Source organism: Xiphophorus maculatus, chromosome 3 (genome assembly GCF_002775205.1).
Source record: "Xiphophorus maculatus strain JP 163 A chromosome 3, X_maculatus-5.0-male, whole genome shotgun sequence".
Taxonomy (NCBI): Eukaryota; Metazoa; Chordata; class Actinopteri; order Cyprinodontiformes; family Poeciliidae; genus Xiphophorus; species Xiphophorus maculatus.
The window spans coordinates 2,455,573-2,478,178 of NC_036445.1; the positions used below are offsets into that span (position 1 = coordinate 2,455,573).

General features: G+C 39.1%; 2 protein-coding genes across 2 annotated transcripts; one reads left to right on the top strand and one right to left on the bottom strand.

Moving 5' to 3' along the window:
* Positions 1-1,460: 1,460 nt before the first annotated feature.
* Positions 1,461-6,014, bottom strand: rabac1 (Rab acceptor 1). The gene is made up of 6 exons (XM_005798734.3): positions 5,890-6,014; positions 4,045-4,186; positions 3,721-3,933; positions 3,436-3,533; positions 3,134-3,235; positions 1,461-2,286 (listed from the first exon to the last, which is right to left on the bottom strand). The coding sequence occupies exons 2-6, from the start codon at positions 4,173-4,175 to the stop codon at positions 2,198-2,200; spliced, it is 633 nt and encodes a 210-aa protein (XP_005798791.1). The 5' UTR covers positions 4,176-4,186; positions 5,890-6,014; the 3' UTR covers positions 1,461-2,197.
* Positions 6,015-6,273: 259 nt separating this feature from the next.
* dedd2 (death effector domain containing 2) lies at positions 6,274-22,019 on the top strand. Its single transcript, XM_014468708.2, has 6 exons — positions 6,274-6,372; positions 6,659-6,854; positions 9,493-10,006; positions 10,110-10,232; positions 10,560-10,700; positions 20,208-22,019. The coding sequence occupies exons 3-6, from the start codon at positions 9,535-9,537 to the stop codon at positions 20,603-20,605; spliced, it is 1,134 nt and encodes a 377-aa protein (XP_014324194.1). The 5' UTR covers positions 6,274-6,372; positions 6,659-6,854; positions 9,493-9,534; the 3' UTR covers positions 20,606-22,019.
* The last annotated feature ends 587 nt before the right edge of the window (positions 22,020-22,606 follow it).

Below are 22,606 nucleotides of genomic sequence, written 5' to 3' on the forward strand. Positions count from 1 at the left end.
TCCAGACTGAAGTTTTTAGAAACACAACAGTAAAATATAAAATTATGGTGAACTTAAATTCACTGTAAACTCATGGTGAACCAGGTTACACATCGCTTCAGGTATGAAAGCTGTAAAAAATAATTTTTAGTAGGAAGCAGATGGATGGATTTAAGCAGTAGGGTTGATAAAAACCTGATTTTTAGTCTATTTTATAATCATAAGTACATTTGAAACCTGGAAAACAATTGAATCAAACTCTAGATTTTTCCAGATAGTGAAGAAGTTCTTCTATTACATGTGATACATATTTCACCTTTACTTGAATATAGTTTTCCTAATATGAATGGATAGAGACATTTCACATTAATTCTTGCAGCCTTCCTCCACTCTTTTATTATTTAATAACATAAATGTAGATTTGGTGCAGATATGTAGCAGTAATTGTAGCTGAAATGGCCTAACATGAATCTGAGGTTAAGGAGCCACCTGGTGTCTCTGATCTATAGGGGAAGAGTTGGCAACAGCCCAGGGTAATGCACCAAAACCTGTACATGTCAGCCTCACCTGACTTCAACATACGAGCTTCAATAAGAGACAAGATTGCTAAGTATTATTGTAAACAATAAAAATAAGCATTGTGAAGGTGTAGTATGGATTAAGAATAAGAAAAGGCTGCATTCCTGTAGCTCCTGCCTTCAGGCTGTAATCTCTCAGAGGTCATCTGTTTAAAATAAACCTCCGGTAGATCATCTAGTACACAGGAAGCCATGCATGGTTTAATTCTGCATCACCTGAGAGAACAGGTTACTTAAATACTTTGCCTGCTGTGGCAAAAATTGGAGAAACAAAAACTTTCAGAGACTGCTCCACCGCTGTCTAATGACAAACCTGCTCCCTTTCACACACACATTGTGTCACTCTCGCTGACAAACACCCTCTCACTCTCACCCTTGTTCTAATTTCCCTGGTGTCTCTGCAGTGAGCTCACTGCAGTGCAACTCCCCACTCTCTCCCCCTCCTCCCTGCCGCCCCAACGTATAATAGAATATCGATCGCTCGGCTTTTGCCGCAGTGTGTAAGCGAGTGTTCCTGTGGACGGGTGAATGTCTGGCTGGGGCCCTCCAAGGTCATTGCCATGGCAACCGGTGCATGGGGTCCTTTGGCTGTGCTGTCAGAGAGCACAGGTCACAGGGGTCACATGAAGAGGGGGAGCAATGGGGGGAAACGAAAGCGAGAAGGGGAGGGTGGTTGTCGGTGACCGGTGCAGTTTGCAGCACCGCAGACACACAGAAAGAAAGAGAGAGAGAGAGGGAAAGCAGGGATTCATGGTGTTTTATTCCACTGTGCATTCAGACCGGACCGGAATAATAACCGAACGGTACAGACGAGGTTCTGAGGGCTTCAAAGTTCAACGCAAAGCACTGCCAAGCATGCACAAACAGAAGATAAGCATGCACAAACAGAAGACAACCGTGCTGTTTAAGGATGAATCAGTAACAAGGATTTATTGCACTTCCAAAAATTCCAATACAAAAACACACCACTTTCATCAAATGTAAACAAATAGTACATTTCTGAAACATGCTTTCATTAGCTGAACGTTCAAAGCAGACTGATTAAATATGCACACCATGAGAACAGCGAAACTCTCAACACAGCAGGCCTTCAGTACCTTGTAAATGATCCAGAAGCTTTTCTCAAATTAGCATTTTATTCAATAAAAACAGGCATTTTAAAGCTTCATATGGCACTTTACCTTTGGAAATTACTCATAAACAGCCGTTTATAAATATGAAGTATGCACAAAATCGGTTTCTACAGCAGAGAGTTCATTGCGGAAGCTCTATTTATAGATGGCGAGTATATCAGTAAGGAGCAAGAGGCTTTATGACACAAACCAGAGGCATAAGAGGTTAGAAATATGCAGATCAAGGCCCATAATCTCACAATGTGCTTTAATTGATTATTAAGAAATTCATGATTTGTGCATATGACCAGCTATGTACATGAAAGAGTGTAACAACAGTTCTTTGACACAATTTAAGGTGCGTTGATAAATGCCATAATGTTAAATACCTGGAATATAAGATACACGTATAGCTTGGAAACGGTTTCAGAGCAGTTTCTCCCCCAAACACCTGAAGGCTGGTGCAATCACTGGGTCAAAAAGACACCCAACCGTCAATCAGCAGCTGCTTCAAGTTCAGCTGGGTCGTCACACGGGCTCCATGAGGAGCTCGTCCAAGTCCGTTCCCTCCAGCTGCCGGAAGGCGGCATGGGAGCCAATCACAAACAGCGTAGCTCCTGGGAGGAGACAAAAATGGAAAAATGCATTTTAGAACAGAGAATATGTCGAGTTTTTTAATAAAACAATAACAGCCCAAAACCAAGGTCATAAAAATGCAATGGCCCTCATTAATTAGACATTTGGGTGTAAAGTTATCATCACATAACAAATTTAACAATTTGTGGGTGAGCATAGGGCTTCACCACACCAGGCTTCAGATTGAAACAGTGTGGACCTGAGGTGCAGCAGAGAAAATTAAGTTGTGCCAAAGCAACATTATTATTCCATACTAGTGCAAAATGATGAATAGCAGCACAAGTTTTTAGCACATTTATTTTAGATTAAAGTTTATCGATAGCTTTTTATCATTAACTTGGTTTGAAAATGTGAGAGGTTGGCTGCATCAATATGCCATCGGCTGTACAAAGCAACCACTGAGGTGACCTGCATATTCAGGCAGACAGAATAGCACGCCTGGAGACTGACTGGAGTTAAAACTGTACATCTCCTAAAGAAAATCTGTGGTTCAACTGAGATGAAAACAGTATGAATATAGGGATGTTTGTGTCTGTATTGGTTGTCATGCAGGTAAAGCACGACAGCTTCACCTGCATGACCTAAAACAAAGTTTCAGGTTTTGTTTGAGTCTTTTAGTTTCTTGTAATTCTTGGAGTGATGCACCTGAAAAAAGTGTGTATTTCTTTGAATAACCTTTTAATGCCACAGATTTTGTGAGCATGGCCACTGAATAAACATGTACAGCGTGTACAGTGCCACATATTTTGTTGGCAATTTGTTGCCAGCAAACTAATGCCAGCAGATCAGCAACATGTGGCAAAACCTAACTGCAGTGGTTTGACTTACCAAAAACCCAGAAAACAGCAGCACCGGCTCCTGCCAACCAGAACACGGGCAGAGAGATGGCTCCAGCTAAACTCATCTGGTGGGGGATGGTTAGCTCTTTACCTGATGAACAAGAGAGCACAAAGAAAACAGACTGATATGCTTTATACGTGCTGGTTTGTTCTGCCTAATACAGGACTGGTTGGGCGTATACGTCATGATAAAACGACTACATGCTTCCAAGGAAGTCTGAGAAATAAAATTCATCCAAGGAACACATGTAAAAAAAATACATAACTTCATTTTATGCCAACTTTACTCACCAAGAACAACCAGCTTGGACTCCAGAGACTTGAGGTGGATTATGTAGAAGGCACCAGCAAACACTGCCAAGGCAATCAGCAGCATGGGTGAGCTGATGCTGAGGATCAGGAGCACAAACAAGTCAATCACTCAGATTTCAAGGTAACAATTCTTATCTCATGACCTTTTAAATATGTTTTAATCACACAGACTACAGAAAAACAACTGCTAATATGAGAATATGAGGTGCACATTTTTTTGTTTTGAGATTAAACCAACACTGATCCAACTCATTGAGGCCTTACATGCAGTAGAGGATGAGACCCAGAAAGATGAAGGTGTAGTTGCTGTTGTAAACCTCCACGTTCTTCACCACCCTCTGGCAGAGCTCTCCGAAGTTTCGAGGTTTCGAGAACTTCCTTTGGTCAACAAAACTGGCCCACGGTCGAATGGACACCCTGCGGCGGTTAAACCATTCTTTAGCCACGCTGACTGAGAGGCCTTTGGGAAGCCACAGCCTGGAAAGTAAAGGCAAGGTAGAATACATATGAAAATAAAATAATCTATGTAATAATTTTGATGTAATCTGTTATTTTTAACATGAAAAATCTAAAGTGAAAGGCTCTTACTTCGCCAGGACTCCAGTAGCGCCATTGCCCCCCGTTCCAGTCGGATGAGCATCCTCTGCACCAAACAGATCTCCAGCCTTGCTGTCCATGTCCACAAGACAGTTCTCTCCCTTTGGTGCACCTGAGGACATCTGAAGACTTTCTGTTGAAAGGAGATTTCAAGGAATTTAAAATGTCTGGATGTAAAATGCGACTAAACATTGAACACGTTTGCAACAATAAGTTGATCATCAAGCAGCTGCTAACCAAAAGCCTTCCTCCTCTTGACCCAATACACTTTGCTTTAATAAAGACTTTTAAAGTGAGTGGTAGTTCTTTTGGCAGTGGTACTTAGGCTCCCTTTAGAAGTACTCAGAAAATACTGCTTGATATTTACATAATAAATATCAAGAAAGTTCACAAAGAGTTGCACTATAGTAGGAGAACATGCAATTGCAACATAGTATTGTTGAATATTGTGATGAAGATATACGGTGTGATAAACATTTTCCTTTTCATCTAAATCAGTTGGTGTATTCACACCTCAGACACTAAATTATGTATCAGGGAGGGGATCAAAACCCATATAACTCAACTGATATACAGTTATCATGTGGAGGATGAATACAAAACACATAAAATACAATTGAAAACCTAGAATTATGTCTAAGGAGACTTTTGGGATGATTGTAATATTGTACACATGCTTCAATGGTGATTGCAATTCAATATATTATAAAGTTAACATTTATTACAATACTTTAGGTATAACATAAAGTGTAAATAAGGATTAGCTACAGATGTCATGGAGATACAAAGGAACACTTTATTACTAAAGTTTAAAAAGTGAAGCAGCCATATTGGATTTTGACATTTGATGGGTGAGAAAGTCCAAATCTGTTCCTTCAATGTTAATTATTGCAGTAGTACTAGGAAATAATATTCTACAAACTTAATGAATAAGAAAAATAGAATCAGTTTGTTCAATAAATAACTTGGTGATCAATGAAAAAATTGCTACATCTGGCTGACAGATTGGTGTATTTCTAGTATTTACCCTGGCAGTACTTGTTACATAAGGTGAGAACCACCGCCCTCGCTCATTCAAATTACTTTACCTGTTTGTTTGTTTTTTAATCCATTGAACCAACAGGGAGAAAATGTGAAGAAATAAAATCATTGTTTTAGTTTATTTACGAAATTGTTTGGAAGATCATCACAAAGCCTGGACAGCTCAAGATAATTAGAGGGGGAAGAATTCTTTAAAGCAATATACAAATATAAATAAAATAGCTTACCTGTTTTTATAACCCACTATACAATAAATTTAGTGGTTAAAACTACATAAAAAAATGAAGAATATGATGAATTGAACTTAAGGCAACTACACCTATGCTAAAGCCTAAAACAATACCAATAGCTCACTCTCAAATCCAAAGGCTTTTAATTTATACCAGAGAAAACTTATTTGAATAGATTGTTGATCAAATGTACGTTCAAACCGGCTGACTACTTTGTTAGTAGAAGAGCAGTGGAAAATTACAATCAAAAAGGGCCTGGTCAATACCACATCACTCAACAAACATGATATTCATGAATCTGTTATTGTTAGCAATAATATTTTTATTTAGAGAGTCGCTGTGTTAAGTGATATCCATAAATATATGCCTAAAAACACAACTTTACCGGAAATTCAACACACTAACATGTAGCTTCTTTGCTAACGTTTACGTCAACTCTAGTCCAAGCGGACAGCTTATCATAACATCAAAACACTTTACACACACTCATATACGTTCTTGACGACTAAAGGACATTTAAAATTTTTACGTCATACAATCCTTAATATAAAATCTAGGTACTCACTGAAAAAGTTTTACGAGACAACCTCCACCTCTTTGTTGCTGTTCAGGATCACGGATGTGATGTGGCCACGGAGATAGAGAGAGAGGGGGGGAAAAAACATCTTGGTATTCTGATGCACCACATTGCCACCTATTGGCCACAGTGTGAACCTCATTGAAAACGGGATGCTTCAAATAATACAAATAAGTTCGTATTAATATCTTTATCTCTTCTGTGTGTTTTAACTCGAAATGCTTATCTACAATATGTAAGCTAAGCGACAGCCATGAGATCAGATGTGTGGTGCCCGTTGTCCTCGTTCACAGTTCACAGATCGCACAAAGAACTGACCGCAGATCAGTGGCGTAAAAAACGTGACCTTACGTCATCCGTCAAGAAGGAGGGATATGATTGGTCGTTTCCCCAGCGTTGTCGTCAGCGTGGACGTTGGTCTGTGGAAGTTGCTAGATTTTCCAGCGGAAGAGGAGAAATAACAAGAGAACTGTAAGTATGAATTATGTGTTTTATTTTACTGAAATAACAAGTCTAAAATGTTTTCAAATACTTCACAGCACGCTCTTTATTCTTTAGCGAAACTGTGCTTCCATAACAAGAGTCAAGCAATGTTATAGACTTGATGTCGGTTAGCACAAACGGTAGAAAACGGCTGCTAACAAAGGACCGATGCATGTTTAACAACCCACTAAATGCCTGTCGGTCTAACCTTGACCTCTCAAGCATAAGAAACATTTTTGTTAAGTGTGAAAAGCATTGTTTTGTTTTCCAACAGAAAACGTGACGGGTTACATAAACCATCACACGGCTCCACCAATCAGCGCTGCTGTTGGGCGTCAGAAGAAAGGACAACTTGTATTTGGCTTCTGGCGTTTTGCTGCATTCTGCTGAACAAAGCGACAGTTTAACATTCACAGCTGGCCGTTTGTTTGGCGAGTCTCGAAACAGCGTTGAGCTACGGACGCTAAAAGGTAAATCCTCAGACCTCGATATGCTTTACCAGTACTGTCCGGTGACTAATGCTGGGCTGTTATGAAGTAGAGGAGCTTCTTATAATTAAAAAGCTAATACAAATTCTACACACAGAAATCCATTTCAAAGGTTTATTTCTGTAAGCTTCGATGAGTATGGTTTAAAGTGAATAAAAATCCTCAATTTTGCTCTCCAGAAAACTAGTATAATGACAATGTGAAAAAGGAGCTTCAATACAGAAATGTTATTGCCTACATCATCATGAATGACTGCTGACTTGACAGTGGTTCAGCAAACAGCTATTGACACAAATAGGGTAGCCCACAGAATGCCATTACTAATTAAGCTGGCTGTTCAAAGAATGCTTTATCCAAGCAAATAAGTGGAAAATTGGATGGAAGGAAAACCTGTGATGCAATAGGGGGAGGCTTCAAAAGCCTATTGAAGAGTTAAGCATTGACAAGGCGTCATTAGCTAGAGACAGAGCATCAAGACTCACCCCACGGAGATGTGTCCATGACATGGTTAAATTGCCATTTTGTCATGCTAAGCTACACCTGAAACAGAAGACAATGTTGTTGAGACAGGTTAAAGTACTTTTAAAAAAAAAAATTTAGGTTCCAAGTCTGGACTGGTGTTGGTCTGCTGTGTTGTATTATGTCTAAAGTCAGAGCAGTCATCAACCAGGAGTTAAAGAGCACTTTAAGCTCCTCTCTTATTCATTCGTCAAGATGGCGCCGGCGCAGCTGGCTGCCTGCAGACGCAGCTCCCGTCGTGTGTGTTTGTCTGTGTATATTTGCTGTAACCGATTAATGATCCGTGCTTGAAGAACCCATGGATCATCAGTTGGGCTTTCCACAATGGCTGGATGTGGTTCTGTTGATGTTCTCTGCGTTCTTCTGCTACTTTTTCTACTCTTGGTTGCGGAGAACCTCGCCGAGCGGAGTAGCGGCAATGTTTGCTCGCGTGAACGGCTGATTGTGCTGTGTGGGCCTCTGCTGCTGCCCGGAGACGGGCCTGTGGTCCCGGAGGAGTTATGGAGGAGACGACGGGGCTGCGGGTCTGGAGTTAAACGGAGGTAGAAGAAGAGACGGCGCAGGCCAGCGTTACCGGCGATTATTGTGGGGAACGTGAGGTCTTTGGGAAATTGGACAGACGAACTCACGGCACTGGTTAGGACCCAGAAGGAGTCCTGGGAGTGCAGTATCTTCTGCTTCACGGAAACCTGGCTGCACTCGCTTATTCCGGACTACAGCGTGGAGGTTCCTGGATTTTCCTTGGTGCGCGGGGACAGGGACTTTTCCAAGAGTCGGAAGAAGAGGGGCGGCGGGATTGCACTTATGTGAGTGAGAGGTGGTGTAATCCCGGTCATGTTAACGTGAAGGAACAGATTTGTGGCCCGGACATTGAACTTCTGGCTGTGGGAATGCGGCCGTGTTATTTACCGAGGGAGTTTACGTACGCAATTTTGATCGCTGTTTACATTCCCCCATCAGCTGATGCAGCGGTGGCCTGTGACGTCATCAGCTCTGACACAGCCAAACTCCAGACTCAACACCCGGACGTTGTTATTGTGTCTTGTCTCTTGTCTTGTCTTGTCTCTATGCTGTAACTGCGAAGTAATTTCCCTGCTGGGATGAATAAAGTACTTCTATTCTATTCTATTCTGACAAACTTGATTGATATGCTTATTCAGTTTTCCAGCAGGACACAACCTGCTTTAATTACAGTGGTACTTGACTGACCACCAAGCTGCCCTGATCTAAAATCTACAGAGATTCTATTCTGTATTGTCAACTGTAAGATGAGACACCAGACCTAATACCAGTTAATGGGGGCATATGCTGTCCAGTACATGAGATTGTTTTTCATTTGGTCAACACGTCTGCACAAAAGTCATTTTTTTATTATACTTAGAAAATATTCAGATTTTATAATAACAAAGACTTTTGGTTTTCATTTGCTGTAAGCATTGAGATTAGCTGAAATAGATAATTTAATATTTAAAACCATGTGATCCAGAGCCAATATACAAGTTTTATTTTTTGAATTCAGTGTCCTGAAACAAATGAACTGTTAATGAAATATTTATTTATTAAGATGACCCCATAACTTTTTCTATTAGCATCTTCTGCTAGTTTAGTATTATTTGTTAATCCTTCATAATTCAGCATGTGATCTATCCCATCTATGACATGTTAAAACCAGCATTTACTGTTCACATGCCTTTGGTTTGGGGGGTTTTCCTATGTTTTTCATTATAAGACCCTGGTCTAAATCCAAAATTTGAGTCACTAGATTCAAATTGTGTTTTGAAAATTTGCTAATTAAACAAATAATGCAGATCAAAACAGTCAAGCAAGCTGCAGCAAAAATGAAAATGTATATAAAATTGCATAAGCTTTGTGCAGCACAAATTATTTTTGTTTCTCACTGTCACCACTCCCACAACTAATTCTGCTCCATGGAAACTACCAAAACACGGCTTGACACACAACACTCACCTTTATTGTTGTTATAAGTAAAAAAAATAATAATAATTTGAGTAAATGTCGGTTTCCTGGTACCCATGGAGTCTGCCAAATATCTTATTGTTTAAAATAATATTTGTGTATCTTTCCTGTTGAAATTTTTCAGATAAGAGAGACCGTGGGAAGGAACCACAGTGGAACTGTGACCATGGCTGCAGTGCAGTACCCAGGTCGCCCCATCAGGGACTCACTCCACTGGGACGAAACAGAGTGCCTGAACTACTACGGGATGCTCTCTCTCCATGAGATGTTTGACGTAGTTGCCTCTCAGCTCACAGAATCTGACATTGAAGCTCTCTCTTTCCTTTTGAATGAAACCTACCCTGCACAGCACCCTCTTGACCCAGCGGGCTGGACAGTTGAACCTGCTGAAGACGATTCAGAGGACTCTGGTGTAGCTCCAAGTCCACAGCTGCTGAGGGCATGGAGGCGGTTAAAACCTAGCGGATCACAGCAGCCTTTAGAGGACTTCAAGTTTAAAAGTGGTCTTGAGCTGTTGCTGGAGCTTGAGAGGAGAGGATATCTCTGTGATGGCAACCTGGAGCCACTGTTGCAACTTTTAAGAGTGCTTACCCGTCATGATCTGCTGCCATTTGTATCCCACAAGAAGAGGAGGACAGGTAATCATTATGATCTCATCTCCCTAGCTGTTGTGACTCAGCAATAGTCTCTCAGAATTAGTCATTCATTTGTTGGTTAGCTAATTTTTTATCTGTTTTTCAGTGTCTCCAGAGAGAATTGGACAGAGATTTGAATTGGATAAAACAGAACTAGTGTTTGGATTACAGCATAGCTGCAGAGCGACAGATATGCCACTCCCATCCTTCACACAACAGTTAACAACTGGTAAGTCTGCTGACCTGTCATTTTTATTGTAGAATAGTATTCATTCTACTTGTGCTAATATTTATAAAGTGCCCTCTAAAAGTATTTACATCTCATTTCATCACATGACAACAACATACAAACTGAGTTCAGAGTTCTTTCTGGTGTCCTAATGTCTACATGATATTATAGACTTTTGTTTTTAAGTCTGTGTTTTGAAAATGTGCATACAATTGCTATTGCTGCAATTGTAATCAGAAAAAACTGTCGCAACAGCTATTTAAAGAAAATGTCCAATTTTTGCCCATTTCTTACATTCAAGTAGTGACACAGACTCTGGGTTTTCAGATATTTACTCTCCAGCTCCTGGGTCATCTACAAGGACGCGGAGGAAGAAGAGGGGACATGGCTGGAGCCGTAGGCCCAAGAAAACAAGCAGACTGGTCCAGCCACTGCCTCTCCCATTAGGACCTCAGAAAGTGTCATGTGGTAAGTGCAGTGAATACATGTGCAACATGTCCCTTTTCAGTTTCTTCCCTTTGCTTTTGGAAACACTTTAATTTTTCCTCCTATTAACTGTTTTTCCTTCATTTAAGTTTAATATCCAAAAACATCCGGTCTTCAGTCTGTTAACATCTTCAACAATTCTCTGTATTTTATTTACTGATGTTCCAAACTGATGATGTTCATCTCTGCTGAACCTCAGCTTGAATCATTGCGTTTCCTGACAGCCTGTCATCTTTCTCACCATTTAGTGGCAAAGCCAAATAAGCCATCTGTTTATTTACAAGTGCTACTCTACAAAATGTTTCACACACTAGAGCAATAAGTTACTATATTTATCGTTTGATGAAGATAAAAACAGGTTAAAAATAATTTAACACCTTAAGAAGTGTTGCGCATTTGAATTAGACCTTGTTGGTCAATTCTGCAGATCCAAACCCACTGCTGCTAATGTCAAAATTACACTTTTCTGGCTCATTCATTACATTTACCAACCTACAGTTTGAGTGGTAAAATTCACAACTTGATGTTTATGTTTGGACAAAAATAATGTCACCGTTATAACTTTCTACATTCCTCTTTTGATCACCAAAATCCAAAACATTCAAGCTATTTTCAGTCTTACATTCTTATTGGATGGACAGTATCCTAATAACTTTCTCAAACATCAAAAATTTGTTTTCTGTTTCTTCATCTTGACTTTCCCTACATTTTTGTGCTCTCATAACATTTTCCTAACCCATTGGTCTGTGTTCAGCTGCTGCTGCTATGAATGGAAACTGGTGGCCACTCCCTGTTCTTTTTGTCTTTACTTTCAAGCCAAGTTTTTTAATCTTGTCACCTTAAAAGATGCTCTTATTCTGCTATGTTGTGCTTCTTTTATCTAATTTCCCTTTGATATTTGTAAAGAATAATTGAAATGAACTAAACTCATGGAGATATCCCAAGTTGATTCCTTCAAAAGTGAAAAAATCCCTTTAGATCTTGAAAAATAGTTGGTAAACTGTTGTTGACGGCAACACTTTAATTCAAGAGAAAATGGACACTAAATACTTGTGCAACAGATTATTCAGCTTCTCGTTGCTTTTTATCTGGGATGGGTATCAAGATCCAATACAAAACTGCTCTGAGTTCCTTGTTCTTCAGCTCTGAAATGTCATAATTAGGAATTTTTATTTTCAATGATAAATTATCTCCATTAAACTTGAGCGACTTTAATGTGAAAAAACTTCAATATAACATGAACATTGCGGTATTTTAAAATGTACTCCTTGTGTTGCTATTTGGAATCAAATCATGTAGGAATCATGAAAAGATACCTAAAATAAAGATTTTCCTTTTAAAATTGATGATTATCAGTCTAACAAAAAACAAGTGTGCAACCTTTTTTGTAACACAGCTGGTGTTCCTTGTAATTCATTAATTAGGCTTCCTCAGGTCTCTTCCACACACATTAAAAATCAGACAGAACATGAAGAATTCAGCAGTCTTCCTAGTATGCATTAATCCACTGTTTTGAACTCAAACATAACTTTGGCAGTGAGAACTTGTTGGTTTATTGTGGCAACATGCAACTTATCCAGATTGTGTTGCCTGGGTACCAGTGGACTGGCCATCAGAGAATTGAAACAGGGAAAGATACGTTGGTCTCATTGTATTCACACCAGATTGTCGGTACTAAAAGAATGTTCAAAGAATTCTTTGCGCTGAGGCTTTTGAGATTAGGCCCATGACACATGGGGATCAATATGTGCTTTGTTCTCAGTTCTGGAGAAGTGCACACTTCTCCAAATTGCACACAGACTAAATGCTGGCGGAGCAAAGGAAGTTTTGTGTTTTTCAGGCAGCGCTTGAAATGTCAAATTCCTGGCATTGTACTGTCATACAGATGCTGCATCACCACTTTTAAAAACTCAATTCAGGCTTCAGTATTTTGGTAAGATTATTAAAGACAGAATTTTATTTATTTATTTTTTGTTCAAGTTATTTTTTTGACTCTACTTGTCAAGATAGAGTCACACAGCCCCAACCAGTTTAAAATATTGGCAGGATGGCCATCTCCACATTGACCAGTAGTTCATACAGAAATCAGCCATTACCTAAGTCCTTTCATTCTGATAAGCTGATGAAGGATTCCTCCTCTACAGCAAGGTTAAAACTGATGGTGCAGGAGCAGAAACCTTCCATGTACTCAAATAACTATTTACATAGTTATGTAAATTATGAGGACTCATCGTAGTCCAACATTCAAACGTGATTTAGGTTCTGGATACTGTGGAATGGTCTTAATCCAGTGTTAAGAGGACCTAAAGCATCTGAGGTGTGTCAGTCTATCATCTACAGTCAGGCCAGGCTTTATTTGCACATTAATAGTTACACATATACTATGTAGTCTGTGGAAGAGGGTAATAATAGTAACATACAGGCAAGGTCTGCATAGCTGATTATTTTAGGATAGGAAGTGCTTCGTGTAATCTGTTCAACATCAGCTCTATGGAATAAAATGCATCCATCTACTGACAAACACAAATAATCAGTAAATATTACTTTAAAATTTGAGAATAGAACATTTAAGTATCTTCCACAGCATTGTGACAAATAAATCCTCTTATGTTTTAACTGTTACTGTTTCAAAATAGTAAAATGCTTTTATTTTGACTCAAAATAATTTAAAGGGATCTTTATCAGATGCAATAATTCTAGTATTCATGTCAATAAAATCCTAATGATACCCATCCCTTTCTCAACACTTAAATATGAGTATTGTGCCAGAGTTTGTTTTCCTTTGTGTTGTTTGCTCAGTTATTTAAGAAGCTTGCACGTTGCTTGTAAAGGCCCGTGTCTGCCTGAAAATACAAAATACAGGCCAAACCAAAAACTTCATGATCCTGATTTGATCAAAATATAATCTTAGAAGGAAGACAGCCCTCCCCCTATTGGTATTAAAGTTGAGTGATGTGCCTGTGAACATGCTGCTGTCTTGACTCCACATTTGATTCCACCAGGTTGACTCCGATTGTGACTCAGATCAAGTTACCTATGACACAATGGATCACGAAGACAGAGATCGAGACTGAGGAACAAAACAAAAAAGTCTGTCACTCCACTCTGTGCATTCGTACCGCAGTGTGCGTGATCAACTCAGTCATGTGCTCTCACAAGTCTGGGCCGATGCCTAAGGTAAAAAGAGGCTCTCCTCCCTATTACAACAGGGGGTGGAGCTGCTACTTTGCTCTGTATACGATGCTTGTCTATCATAATATAGGTGCTCCTTACCTGGTCTCCTATCCTCAAATTTAATTGGATTTAGATAAATCATCTTTTGTTATTTAGTCTTGTTCACTGTGGAAAAAAAGAAAACCTTGTCACAGATTATGGATTCCTTCCTGTTCTGACAAGAGTCTACTGTTTTACAGAACTGACCAGAGTCCTCAGCAGTGCGCTACAAATTCCTCTCACAAATCTGCAGCTTGTGTTCAAAAGTAAAACTACCAAGAGATTTCTGGAAAGGTCTTCTTAACTAAAGTCATGCCAATCTGGAACTGAATTGTAGTTAATAAGAACGGATAGTGTGTTCAGTGGGCTTAATAAATCTTAACAAATATGGCCAACATTCTGTCTTAAAAATGGAGTGAAATTACTCCTGAGTTTATAAAAAAACAAGAGATTTTTGTTTCTTACAACAAAACATTTAAATGAAGCAGATATGTTTCATAAGATGAGAACCCCAACTGCAAAGTGAATGAAGTCATGAAGCTTCAAGTTGCAACCAGAGGTTTATGGCTGATGTCCTCCATCCAGTTTTGTAAAATTTTTACCTGCCAATAGTGATTTTAACAAAAAAGGTAAATCTTTTTCCTTAACCTTTAGGCATGTAAATGGCTGCCAACATAAATCTGTAAAGGAACCATCTGAAAAAAATGGATAGAACAGAGCACTTCTGCTGCAATATGATCAGCCTTCACACAATTTGCTAAAGTCTCTCGTTCTGTTCAAAAATTGTCTCCATAAACATAAAAACACTTTTTAGATGAAATTTTAATCTTTACATCTCCTCCAGATTCATTAAATACCTTAATGGTGGCCACGTTTCTTTTTCCTCTGTAACATCTTCCACACAGAAGAGAGAAAAAAAGTCAGATTTTTGGGTTTCTAATGAGACGGTTAATAGTCATAGAGACAGTCACCAGCTGATTTCTCTGCCCATTAAATATTTTTTTTTTATGATCAACTACTTCATTCTGTCTTTATGCTACCTACTGCACAGTGGTGCAGTTGGTAGCACTATTGCCTTGCACAGTTCTTCTGTCAGGTTAATTGGTCTCTCTAAATTCTCCCTAGGTGTGAGTGTGCATGGTTGTGTGTCCTGTCCATCTCTGTGTTGCCCTGCGACTGATTGGCGACCTGTCCAGGGTGACCCCGCCTCTCGCCGGGAACGGTAGCTGGAGATGGGCACCAGCACCTCCTGACCCCTCTAGGGACAAGGGTGTTAGAAAATGGATGGGTGGAGAAACAGTGCAGCATTATTGAGATGAAGTTGAATCTACCTAAAGTTGATTTGTAACGCAGTATTAAAAAGATAATATATTTGGTCTAATATCAGTTTAAAAAAATTTTGTCCAAATTTGGAGAGACTTTTTTTGTTTTAGGCGGTCATAAAATAAAATAGAAGATAAACACAGACATATGTTGGTCACATTTGTGAAAAAAGCCCATTTCACCTTTTTAGCATAATTTTATAAAAACTATTTGTCAGTATGTGAGGACCAGCCCGTTTTTCTTTTCAGAAAATCTAAGATGGCTGCCACTTTTAAAGAAATGACTTTTTTTTTCTCAAGCAGTTCTGAGAAAACAGAGTAGTGCTCTGCTGAGGGAAGGTCGTGTTGTATCTTATCTCTGCAACCCGTGTGAGGCCCCTCATGTGCGTTTGTCAAGACGGAGCAGAGATAGATAGGGCAGTTCAGTCCATCACTGGCCCCTAGCATTTCAACAGACCTTAAATAGTCTCTCTTGTCATGACTCATCTCTGAAACCATTTTCACCAGAGTGTCTGAATTAAACTGTGACAATAACGACTGCCATTATTACTGTTCCTATAAAGGGTGCTTGGGGAAGCGTATGCTTGGTTTAATTGACCCTGTTGGTTAGCCTTTGCAGTTGGATCTTAAATTATTAGCTCTCAAGGTTGAATGTAAGAAAATTGTCCAACGTAACCCTAATCCCAAGCATCCCAGTGTCTCATAAGGACATATTTAAGTGTATCTGGATATATTAAGTTGACAATGACTCCTACTGGTCAGTCTGAAAGCTGATTACAACTAAGAAGTGCCTGCTTGATGTTGAAGGAAAAAAAAAAAAAAAACAGCAACCCAGTCAACTATCATCCAACCCACTTGTGCTTGTCTCTTTCTTTTTCTGTATTCACAGTTCTAAACAGTCCCAACGTGTGTATCAGGATGCGATATCCTTACACACAAAGAGAGAGTGAGAGATCGAACACTAAATGTTCAAACCACGCAAAACGGTAAAGAGTGATTTGTCTATGGGACATGAGAGGTTTGTGTGCCTGTCTCTCAGATTTCCCCGTAGCTCTCCACTCTTGGTCGGTTGTTCACCAGAAAAATGGATCGATAAAGAGTTGAAGTTCTCCGTGCCAAGCGACTCCTCGTAAATGGGTACTTAAAGTTTTTTGGGAGGGATGGGGGGGGGCTGAGATGAGGAATCCAAACGGGCTTGGTGCTGAAAGTGAGTAATGAAAACTGTGCCTCCTAATGTCCTGTCTAAGTGGATGTCTCTGTGTCCGATGAAGCGTGAAGTGCTCTGTAACCCTAACAAAATGACTATCACTGTGTTCCTGTGGTTTTTAAATGGCCTTCCCCTTGCTGTCACTGTCTTTACTTCTATCCTGCTCAGTGTGAAATGAAGGCCACCCATAAATGCAGTAATTGGCAAGTGTTTATCGTAGCCCTGGCAATCGCATGCTGTGTAATGATAGAAAAGGTCAATTTATAAGACTTTAAATGCCTTACTCTGACCACAGAAGGTACTTTAAAAAAGTTAAAGCTTTTGCAAACAATAAAAGATTTACTTGGAGGCCTTGACGGGAAACATCCCAACTGTGAAATTTAATCAGCACCTTTGGAAGTGTTTTTTCTGAGTCAAAGCAGATGTACACAATGGACAGTTGTAAACTTTAACCAAAGAATCTCCAAACCTTTAGATAACAGAATCATTTAAGATTTTTACACCTTTTCTGTTTTCACCTCATCCCCACCCTAATCTTAATTATATTTGACTTTCCCCTGTAGGGTATTGCTGCTTTTGAACAAAATATGAGCCTTTTCCCCTCCTTATTGATTGATCATTCATTCTTTGTAATATGCCTGCATTTTCTTTTTTTTTTTTTGCTGTTTTTTCTTTTGCCATGAAAAAGTTACAATCTTTTATTAGTCCACTGATATCGTAAAGTATGGCAATGGAGCCATGAAAAATACTTCCATGTACTCACTTTTCAAAATATAAACAATGAATTGTGGTATAAAAAGAAATACTATAAAATTGTTCATTTGTGATGTAAGCCATCAGAATTAAATGTCTTCATGAAACTGGATTTGTTCTTGTACCTTAATTCTTTCCTAAACAAAACCTATTTGCTGTGCCTGAATCTTGCAACCAGCCCTTACAAATGCAACATTTAGATTGTCCTGTTTGAGCCAGTCTTCTGCTTTTATAATCTAATTACACACTTCTGAAGAATGCAAATTAAAACCAATGTTTTGATACCACCCCTCTACAAATGTTAAGGGATTCAAAATCAATTCCTTCATTTGTCATTTGCATTTCTAATCTTGGCATTTTCTAAATGTTTCCCTAATGAGTCGGGTGCCTTTCGCTGTGGCCTCAAACAAAATGTTGAGTTAATGGGACTTCTCGCATCAGGGTGTAGCTGTTGAATGAGATTGAAAACGAAACGTGTTAAAGTAGTGCATAATGTCATGTCAGCATGGACTGAAACTCTTGCAATTGTCTTTTCAACAGTCACAAGTACAAACTGTATGTACAGTATGCCCCTGGTACATATTTGTGAAACCTTTTAAAGGAATCCATGTTTTAGCGCAGCAGTATATCCTCATTTTAAAAAGTAGAAAAAATGCAGCATTTAATTTGACCAAGCTCAGTGGGGGATATTAAAGAAAGTGTCCTTTTTACCAACACGTTTTAATAAATTACTTCTAGTTCCTATGGGGTTTCAATATGACGTAAACCATTTTTTTTTTGGCTAATATTTGTTACAGGAATAGTGACTGGAGATTATTAAATGATGTAGATTCTCCTTCACTACAAATCTATCACTGCATCTGGTGAAACTCTCCTAGACACAAATAAGTTGGAAAAAATATAGCCAGTTTTCAGTCATGCTTTTAAAAATAAATGCTGCATTTGATCTTTCTCTGAAAAAGTTGGGGGGGGGGACTAACAAGTTCACTGGAGGTAAAATACATAAAATTCACTCTTGAGGTCAAAAAGTCCACATCATATTTGAAGGCTTTTCTTCTCCTTGCCAGAGTTACCAATAAATGTAGCTAGAATCTGTTTTCTTCGTAAACGAGAGTGGTCCGTCCACTTACCTGAAAAGACAATTTACATAAAGATATTTCAGTCCCAATACTTTAAGACTTTAAATTGTTTCAGTATTTGCTCATGATTTTAGCAAATACTAAACTCAGCCCTTCTAACAGGTTAGAAGGGCTGAGTTTATAGTTAGCTTCACTAAACATTATTGAATGAGCATGTTTCTAGATTGTGACAACTGCTGTTCTTGGAGAGCTTTGATTGGGAGAGCTGGGTCTTTGTTGCAGCAAAAGTCATCAGCAGCTGGTTGCCTCTTGGAGCTCTGGAAAAAATTCATGGGAGATGATCTCAGCGTTGCTCTTACTCAGTACAGTATGTATCCTCTAATCTTTCTCGCTGTGCTGTTGCATGACCATCAGTCCTGTAAACTGCGGAATCTCAAGAAGCTACTTATTTTCTGCAAAGAACATTATATTGAGAATCTGCCGAATGTAAAGATTTAAAGTGTGACAATAAGTCCGTCTAAAACTTGGTACAGCTGAGTTGTTTTACAAAAAAAAAAGAGAAAAATTTAAGGTGTCAACTTTTTCAGTACTTGGTTACATGAACGCTTCAACCATGATGTTTGTGGACCTTTTAAAGCTGTCACACTGAAAGTTCTCATGCTCCAGTTTCTTCTGATTCAACCGTTTTGTTAACAGCTGCCAATGATACTCAAATTCATAGAAATGACCGACCGAGAAATGGAACAACACTGCTGGATCAGATGAGTATTTCTTTCCTTGCTCCGACTTACCAACTTAAGTTTCACCAAAACAAACCGAGGGGCCAGATTTACAGCAAAGATGCTCTCAGATGGGTTGGTCTACTTCCAGTGCCCTCTCATCTCAGTTTACTCTGCATCGCTGCACCTTTTTTGTGTGAAACTGATTTTAAAACAAAAAGAAATAACATTGAGTTCAGCCTGTTGAGTAGGAACTGCGCCCCCTTTAAAAAAAAATAAAAAATCACTGCTCAGTTTAATATTGATCAATATGATGCCCAGTGCTATGAAAAATATTTACTCTGTATAGATTTCTTCTCTTTGCTTTTTTGTCACTAAATGTTTCATATGCAGAAAACGACTTTTAATTTATCATTTTATATCTTAAGATGGAAATGCTATTTGAAACCTTGTTCTAAATGAAAACTGCTTTTGATCTAAAGCTTATAACTAACAGTGCCACATTTGGCAACAACTCCTATAAAATATTGGCAATAACAAACCAGTGAGTCCTTTACATCACTTAGAAAAAGTTTTGACCCACTCTTCTTTCCAGAATTGTTTTAATTCAGCCTAATTTTAAAGTCTGGCCTGTTTAATGTCAGCATCTCAATCACTTGTTTCACTGCAAAAAAATCTTTTTGAGATTTTTTTTAAACCTGTTTCTTGTTGTCATACTGGTTCCATTTAGAGTATTTCCTGATTCTACTGGGCTAACCGTAATAAGGCTTCAAAATGGTTTTGAAATGGAATAAGTTTTCCATTAAAATTAATTTTAAGTCAATTTATGATTTAACAAAAGTAGCAATAACTTTTCAACACAACCAACAAGCTGTGTTATTTTGTTATTTTTCTTTGATTTTAAAAAGTTTAATCTGAAACATTCAAGTGTGACAAAAAAAGCAAACAAAAATTTATAAAGGCATTGAATGCTTCTTCACAGCACTCTAGAATAAACCTAAATAATTGGTGTCTGAACATTTTTTTTAATGTTTCTCTCTTTCTTCCCTTTGTTTTGCCCTCATGACCCCTTAAAATCTTTCCCCTTTCTTTCTGTCATTCTTTTCTTTCCCTTCTTCATTATCTGCTGGCTCCTTTGACCCCTTCACTTCCTCCCACCTGCCCCCACTGTTTCCTCCACCTTCTGCTGTTATCAGATATCCGCCTACGCGTACGGGCAGAGTACCTTGAGCACGAGTCAGCGCTACGTGAGGGCGTCTCGTCAAACAAGCGTCAGCCGCTGGAGCGTCAGTTCGAGTTGTTCAGCAGATCCAGTTCGCTGCTGCGCGCCAGAGACCTGGGTTCCATCGTCTGCGACATCAAGTTCACAGAGCTGGACAACCTGGAGGCCTTCTGGGCCGACTATCTGAGCGGGGCTCTGCTGGAGGCCCTGAAGGGTGTCTTCATCACGGACTCCCTGAGGACGGCCGCCGGCTCTGAGGGCGTCCGCCTGCTGATCAGCGTTGACCAGGACGACTACGAGGAGGGCCGCAGGCTGCTGAGAGCCAGGAAGGCGATGTCCTCCGGTAACGGTGGGCGCACACAGAGTTGCTAGGCCTTGTGATCCAATGAGACTCTTTTGGTTGTATTATATGAAGCTTGAAGGAAGGAATAGCTGGGACTATAATGGAAGGTTCAGGTTGAAGTTGGAAGCACTTTTAAGGCCTTTTTTGTTTTGCTGTTTACGTGACAACCACTAGATGGCAGAAGTAACTATTGGCCCTTTTTGTTTATACCATGCCTTTCAGTTTTCAGTCTAAGTTGGAACATTAATATTTATGAATGAAAGAGGAATAATTATGGATTAGTCTGTTAAATTTTGTTTATGTACAGGTGCTACATTATTAAACACCAGGATGAAACTGGAAGGAGGGAGAATTTTTTTTGACGCAGCTAGAAAAGGATAAAGCAAGAGTGGGCCTCCTGATTGAGTGATGACACTGTCAGTTATTTAATAGATTTATAAACTAATAAGCTAAAGAGCATAGTCAATTGACTATCAAAATTTGAACATTTTATTTTCTTCTATACTTTTTACTTGGTTCTGGACAGTCTCATTTACAACTCCACCACTAAAACTACAAACACTACTTTAATTTAGTTTGAATGTTAAGAAAATAATGAAATCAGGAATTTGGTTAATACTTTATTTAAAAAATGTGGAAAAAAAGAAATAATTTCTGAATCAAACTAAAATTGAGCAAAATCGGAAGAATGTGCAGCTTTCACCACAGTTTGACTTCTGCATCGAACTTTGGAGAGCCCCGCCGACACAGGAGAGACCAGATAACGCCGGGAATCTCTGCCCCGTGCACCACCATAACCCACCGTATGATTGCCGTGGTCAGTGGATGCTTTAGTCATCAGTAGATGACAGCAGTGATTAGGAACAGGTCTCAACAGACCATGGAAGATTCATCATCACAAGCTTGTCAAGAGTGGCCCTGATAATGTAATGGTGGCTTGTGCCTGGGCTCCCAGTTAGGCCTCAGCAAGTGCTTCTCTCAGCAAGTAAAGCACAGGACGGAGCGTCAGTCAATACAAGTGATGTTGGAGAGATCAAAATCAAAAGTGCACATCCCAGCTCCACTCAGCCCTGCGATGTTGGCCCAGTAGAGTGGCTCACGGACAGCTGTCTACTCGCCCTGCTGGAACTAATGCCTGGACTTCACTCATAGAAGACGATCAATAAGGCCTCTCTCTCTTAAGTCCCTTCATACTGGCACGACTTAAGCAGGCAGACACTGTCTGAAGTACAACTCTCTGCAGGGCTGAGCAGAGACCAGCGAGAGGACAATGGGCAGATTTCCATGTTTACTTTGTGTGTTTTTGGTAAAGGAGATAATGTATGTTTGTACTGTTCACTAATTCAGGGGATTTTTTTTCTTTTGAACAGTAGTCATTTTTTGTGGAAATCTTTGTATATTGGACATTACTTCTGGTGAATAATAAAAGTTTTGATGACCTTATGTCGTTTTTTGATACATTCATATTTGTCCTCAACATTTTGCATAGTTCCGATTGTGATATTGGAAAAATCAGTACTGTACAGTATTGTCTTTTATTAGCTATTTGGCTAATTTATTATTGGTTCTTCACACTCTACATCTGAAACATTTGAAGTTGATTCTTAACACAAATAACCTGAAAGGCTCTTGCTGAGAACTGACTGTTTAATATTGCTGGTTTAAAATGTTCCTGGAAAAAGTATTTTAAAATTTAAAAGATAATATTTTGAATTATGCTAATTGCTGCAATAAAGTAATTTAAGTTGTTGAAATTCTTAAATCTTAGTTTTTTTGATACTTTTGAAATTTCTCATGCTTCCAAACGTTTGCTACTGTTCTCCAGAAGAAGCTGATCATATCCAGGAGAACTTCATGTAAAATTGCACAAAACTTTACCACATTTTTTTTAAAAGGAAATTTGTTATACAATGAATTGGCTGAGTGGAGACGCTACCAGTATGCCATACCGACTCATGGAGTTCCTTTTGCTTAAGGTATTGTTTTTTGAATTGACTAACCTTAGCTTTTACTGTTAGCAACAATCACTG

Coding starts and splice junctions, on each gene's coding strand:
- rabac1 (XM_005798734.3), bottom strand. CDS start 4,175: ATGTCCTCAGGTGCACCAAAGGGAGAGAACTGTCTTGTGGACATGGAC. Junction 3,934..4,044: donor GCTACTGGAGTCCTGGCGAA/GTAAGAGCCTTT, acceptor TTTACTTTCCAG/GCTGTGGCTTCCCAAAGGCC. Junction 3,236..3,435: donor GTCCAAGCTGGTTGTTCTTG/GTGAGTAAAGTT, acceptor CTTGTTCATCAG/GTAAAGAGCTAACCATCCCC.
- dedd2 (XM_014468708.2), top strand. CDS start 9,535: ATGGCTGCAGTGCAGTACCCAGGTCGCCCCATCAGGGACTCACTCCAC. Junction 10,007..10,109: donor CCACAAGAAGAGGAGGACAG/GTAATCATTATG, acceptor TCTGTTTTTCAG/TGTCTCCAGAGAGAATTGGA. Junction 10,233..10,559: donor CACACAACAGTTAACAACTG/GTAAGTCTGCTG, acceptor CTGGGTTTTCAG/ATATTTACTCTCCAGCTCCT.